The following is a 5,895-nucleotide window of genomic DNA, read 5'->3' as shown; positions in this document are numbered from 1 at the left end:
CTTTTATAAAGAATACTTTACATTGACAAAGTAAGACAGTGTCTCTGAAAATTACTTTACATTGACAAAGTAAGACAGCGTCTCAGTAAGTATGATACGCTATTGTACGTGGCGTAGAAAGGCAAAGTGGGACAAGCAAAAGTTCCCCTCAAAATACTTGAAACTACGTACCCCACCGGTATCCCAGCCTGCCCGCGCAAACCTAAAAAGCGCGTAGTCATAAAAAGAATTGCCTCTGTAGACTACTGTTTACTCTGTACAGGATGCGCAAACGCCATACCTTACGAAAAGACCGGTTTTTAATGCCCCACCAATGAACCATAAATGGACGAATACATCTCTTTCGCTCTTTCAATACCCAAAAGCCATTCTTTGTCTGAATTACTCGTTTACAGACTCCCTAGCAAATACATCTCTTTGGCTTTTTCAATATCGAAAAGGTAGTCTTTCTTTGAATTACTCGTTTATAGGCACTCCATCCCAATCTCGTACTTCTTCTCTCACATTTTCCTCTCATCGCCTGAAAGAACACTGACTATACACGCTTCCAGCGTTTTCACTCCTCTGGCTGCTCCTTTATATACGCATCCATGTATTCAATTCCCTCACCCCCGGCCTTTGCATTTCATGGGCTCACTTCACTCACTCCCACCATGAAATGTCACTAATTTCGCTTAAGAGTTTCTGCAATATCGCCAAATATGGAGAATTTTCCCGGGCAGGAACCTGACAATGTCATTGCTCTACCACACGAAAATTGCGGCTCCCGCCAATTTAAGGGAATCCGACTGCGAAAATGGGGGAAGTGGGTATCTGAAATCCGGATGCCGAGATCCAGAAAGAAGATATGGCTCGGCTCATACACGACCCCAGAGCAGGTTTCCCGCGCTTACGATGCTACAATGTATTGTCTGAGAGGGCGCAATGACGAATTCAATTTTTCTGTGCCCAACATTCCGACCCCGTCTACCCTTTCCCGTGAGCAAATTCAACATGCCGCCGCCAAATATGCGTTGACCCAGGCCTATAAGGTCCTCGGAGCTGCGGTGCGGTTGGGCGTCGGGTGACCATGCACGAGCGCGCGACGGGCATGCGATGGTGCGACGGGCGGGTGCGACAAACCGGGCGTGCGGAACAAAATGCGACGATACCTGGACAACATTTGAACGAAGTGTGTGGGAATGATAGTGGTTTATACCACGACTTGGAGGAGACTTGCTCTAAGGCAAGGTCGACTCATAAAGAGTGTTTAAGGGTGCGTTGGAGGTATTTTGGGGGTCGGCTGGAGTGCCACCGCCCACAATGAAAAACTATGTTAAAACACATATAAATGTACATGCGTTGAGTCATTTGGAGATCATCAACTCGCACTTGGAACTCGCACAAGGAAGAGAGGAAAAGGAGTGCACAGATTTAAGAGGTAGTGCGCATACCTCATGCGCAAGTCTTGAAGGTGCACTTGGAGTGTCTCTTGAAGCTGGTTGTGGGTTGGGCAAGGTGTGCCCGGGTTAGTGCAGATGTGCAGATTGTGTGTAGGATTTGGCAAGGGTATCTAGGTGGCTCGGGTGAGCACCGCCCTTTGTGCAAGAGGTGCACAAGATTGTAAAAAGGCAGGGTTGCCTCTCTTTGTAAATTTGGCTAAGTGTGAGACTTGGTTTGGCCAAGACACACTTGTATATTGCAAACTGATATTCTTAATATATTATCGGGCAGACTCACATTACGGGGAGTTGCCCCTCCCCTTTATACTTGTTGCAATTGTTGATGTTCTTGTTATAATTGCTATGGATAATGAATGAGTATGGGCTTCATTAAGTATAAAGGATAATTGCATGTTTACTTGGTTGCGAAACACAAGCTAAGTAATGTTAATGTGAAAGTAGGCGTAGTCCACGAATGTTAGTATTGGTGAAAAGAAAGCGTTCGGTGGTGCCGCACCTTGCTACAAGCGGTTGGAAGACTACCGCAGGTGTAGGGGCGTGACAGGTGGTATCAGAGCAGGTCTGAAGACTTGGAGAAGTCTTGCAGGAAGTTGGGTGAAGCAAGTGTGCATACACTTGGAAGTTGATGACAGGTGATATTGAGACTTGAACAAGGTTCAGGTGTTGAAGCATTTGAAGGTAGTTTCAAGACTCGGTTTGAGCAGGGTTGCTCATAACAGTGGAAGCAGGTTTAGCAGAGGTGAAGCCTAGTGCTTGGACCAAGCTGAACGACAAGGCATGGCAAGTTTGGGAGAATGCAGAGGGAAGCTCTTGCTTACCTTATATAGGTTGAAGAGGTTGGAAGAAGAGAATCCTCGGATTCGAGAGAAGCTTGAAGTCTTGGAAAAGAATGTGGAAGAAGAGCTTCTTCAACTTGGTTGGACAATGGAGCAAGATGAAGTTGCAGATTGTGCCGACAAGGAAGAGGAAGCCGTGATGATTGAAGGTGTTGCGGACATGATCATGATGGAGGATGAACTTGAGGATGATCAAGTTGGACCAGGATCGTGCAGTTTGCAGACATGGATGAATGAGGAAGAGCCTCATGATGATGATGTAAGTACTATTGATATTTGTGTTTCACTTGAGCATTTGGTAGATGGACCGTATGTAGGGAAGGGCAAAGTCAGTTTGCCGATGCTAGGGATCATCTTACCATGGATATCTATGATGAGACCTTGTATGGAGAAGCAAGGATTGTTGATTGTTGCGGGACTTGTTGGGGTTGTTTGTGACCTTATGGTAGAAGGTACAAAGGTTTGTGGCAACGGAGGAACATGATGATCGTTGTGGAGGATTGGGTCATGCTTTAGCCATATGGAGATTTGGCTAAGTGCCCGGCATGACTCATGGACATATTGAAGGGGGCACACTCTTGAGGTTTGATGATGCTTGGGTGGACTTCTCATGGCCGAGACCAAGAGATAGTCTTGGTGGAACCTCAGGTGGAGGAGCTATGATGAAGGGACTCATGACATGATGATATGGTTGGGTGATCGAGTTCACTAAACCGAAAATTGAAGACTTGGATGAGGGTGACCGATTGTTGTGATGATTCTACTTGGTTGGACTACATGGACAACTTAGTCATGGACATCAGGTTGGAGGCATGGAGCATGGCAGTCTTATGCAAGGACATTATGTGGAGCACTTGTAGAGGTGTCACTTATGGGCATCCAATGAGGAGTGCCAAGGCAGGGATGTTGTGCAGATGGATTTGCTAGCGTGACATGAAGACTTATTACTTATGAGCCGATGGAGAGGTTGTGCACTTATGTACAACAAGACCATGGACTTGGATGGATTTGTGAGCAGATTATGGAGCTCATGATGACATGAGATTGTTGTGACTTTTAGGGACTTCATATATGGTGGACTTGGAGGATCTAATGCATTGAGGAGCTGAGGTCAAGAGACTTTGATGCAGTATGGGATGCATACTTTCAAAGTACATGTATGGGCATGGCTTGGAAGAGTGACTTGATGTGGAGGATCGATATGAGACACTTTGGAGTGATGGAGTTACGATGATGATGATGCCTTGACTTGGGCATGGGTTGAGCCGAGACTCAACTACTTTGGACAGCATGTTGCAGATGGGATGAGGACTAATTCATGGACCTGAGCATGGCTTACACTTATATGGAGATGGATTCTTGATCGAGTTGAGGATGTGGTAGGATGTCTTGAGGAACAACTGATGGTGGCATGAGGATGTGCATTCTCATGATTGAGCGTGACAGTTGGACTGGCCATCCGACTAGTTCAAACATGAGGGAGCTCAATGTGCAGAGATGTGTTAGCATTGTGTTGGAGTATCATGGCAGCAGTTCACATGATGACACATGATGAGGTCGACACAGGATGTTGCAGTGGACATGTAGTTTGGATGGAGGGACCACCCTTCCATGGTGGAGCAGCATGTGGAGATTGTGACAGGGTGATCGATGATCATGGATTGAGATGATCTCTGATGGATGGCATACCGATGAGGTGTATACCTTGGTATGGTGGTCTTGGTGACAGATGGTTGTCGAGGCGAGACATGGTGGAGACAGTGGTTCTACATATGATGCAGTGATAGTTGCAGTATGTGGAGGAGTTGACATCATGGATGATCTTGGTGGATGGCTACCGGGATGATATGTTGTCGAGGACGACAATGATTTCAGGTGGAGGAGGATGTAAGGTCCTCGGAGCTGCGGTGCGGTTGGGCGCCGGGTGACCGTGCACGAGCGCGCGACGGGCGTGCGATGGTGCGACGGGCGGGTGCGACGAACCGGGCGTGCGGAACAAAATGCGACGATACCTGGACAACACTTGAACAAAGTGTGTGGGAATGATAATGGCTTATACCACGACTTGGAGGAGACTTGCGCTAAGGCAAGGCCGACTCATAAAGAGTGTTTAAGGGTGCGCAAGTCTTGAAGGTGCACTTGGAGTGTCTCTTGAAGCCGGTTGTGGGTTGGGCAAGGTGTGCCCGGGTTAGTGTGGATGTGCAGATTGTGTGTAGGATTTGGCAAGGGTATCTAGGTCGCTCGGGTGAGCACCGCCCTCTGTGCAAGAGGTGCACAAGATTGTAAAAAGGAAGGGTTGCCTCTCTTTGTAAATTTGGCTAAGTGTGAGACTTGGTTTGGCCAAGACACACTTGTATATTGTAAACTGATATTCTTAATATATTATCGGGCAGACTCACATTACGGGGAGTTGCCCCTCCCCTTTATACTTGTTGCAATTATTGATGTTCTTGTTATAATTGCTATGGATAATGAATGAGTATGGGCTTCATTAAGTATAAAGGATAATTGCATGTTTACTTGGTTGCGAAACACAAGCTAAGTAATGTTAATGTGAAAGTAGGCGTAGTCCACGAATGTTAGTATTGGTGAAAAGAAAGCGTTCGGTGGTGCTGCACCTTGCTAAAAGCAGTTGAAAGACTACCGCAGGTGTAGGGGCGTGACAAGGCCCCTTCGAGTTTGGCCTCTTTCGTAGGGTCCCCCTCGCAGTCGTCTTCGGTTTCGGAAATGGAGTTGGCAGGAAACGAGCATCAGATATGTGAGGAGAGGCAGGACTTGGTGCTGTGGTGGTTGATGCTGCCGGGATCTGACAGCGCCTGGATTCCGAATTTGGAAATATTGCTGTCGTCTGACGAGGTGTCGGCGTCGGAGCTCCTTCCCACTTTAGAGGAGCAGGAGGAGAGGTACATATGGACACATCTCTGGAATTTTTGAGACGTTTGAGTTTGTCTGACGAGGAAGCAGATAATCTGCATTTTTTATTCACGTGGACTCAGTTCGAATGTGGAACCTCTTCCTGTGGTAGTCAAAACGTTTTTGGCGTGAGTAGTGTAGGATGACAACTATTCAAGCTTCAAGTTCATAGACTGAAAATCTTGCTAGATATTTCCAGGAAAAAAATAATAAACAAAATTTGTAGACCCTACGTTAAAGGCGAGGCAAGCTCAAAATATCAATGGTTACTCACTTTGTTAATGTTCATATCTTTCTCCATAATATTGTCAGAATGCGAATTTTAAAATTTCAACATTTTTGCTTTTCCCCTGAAGTATGTTTGGAAATTGTATATTCCAGTTATTCAAATTCCTAGTTTGAATATTTTAAAAGTTTTGAAAATGGTGAATCCATTGTAATTTGAATAATAAAAAAATTGTGATTTTATAGTTTAGATTTTTTTTTAAATTAAGATAATTGTATTTTATAATCAAAATAAGTTTATATGACTTTCCATATATATCACAATTTTTATAGTCTATAATTTATTTCATTATCCAAAAAATAAAGTTACGCATTTACGCTTCAAGGACATAGGGAAACTGGTCATTCTGATCTGGAATGACCTTCCCCTCAGCAAGAACAAAGCTAACCTTACAAAAAAATCCGAAGGTTAGATAAAA

General features: G+C 45.2%; 1 protein-coding gene across 1 annotated transcript; it reads left to right on the top strand.

Moving 5' to 3' along the window:
- Positions 1–701: 701 nt before the first annotated feature.
- On the top strand, positions 702–5,237 carry LOC149176195 (ethylene-responsive transcription factor ERF015-like). The gene is made up of 2 exons (XM_089423055.1): positions 702–1,022; positions 4,946–5,237. The coding sequence occupies exons 1-2, from the start codon at positions 702–704 to the stop codon at positions 5,210–5,212; spliced, it is 588 nt and encodes a 195-aa protein (XP_089279181.1). The 3' UTR covers positions 5,213–5,237.
- Positions 5,238–5,895: the final 658 nt, after the last annotated feature.

Source organism: Pinus tabuliformis, chromosome 4_1 (genome assembly GCF_031772625.1).
Source record: "Pinus tabuliformis cultivar Carrire ecotype Pingquan chromosome 4_1, CPIR1, whole genome shotgun sequence".
Classification (NCBI taxonomy): domain Eukaryota; kingdom Viridiplantae; phylum Streptophyta; class Pinopsida; order Pinales; family Pinaceae; genus Pinus; species Pinus tabuliformis.
Note: the sequence above shows the minus strand (reverse complement) of the source record. Positions and strands in the feature narration are given on the sequence as shown.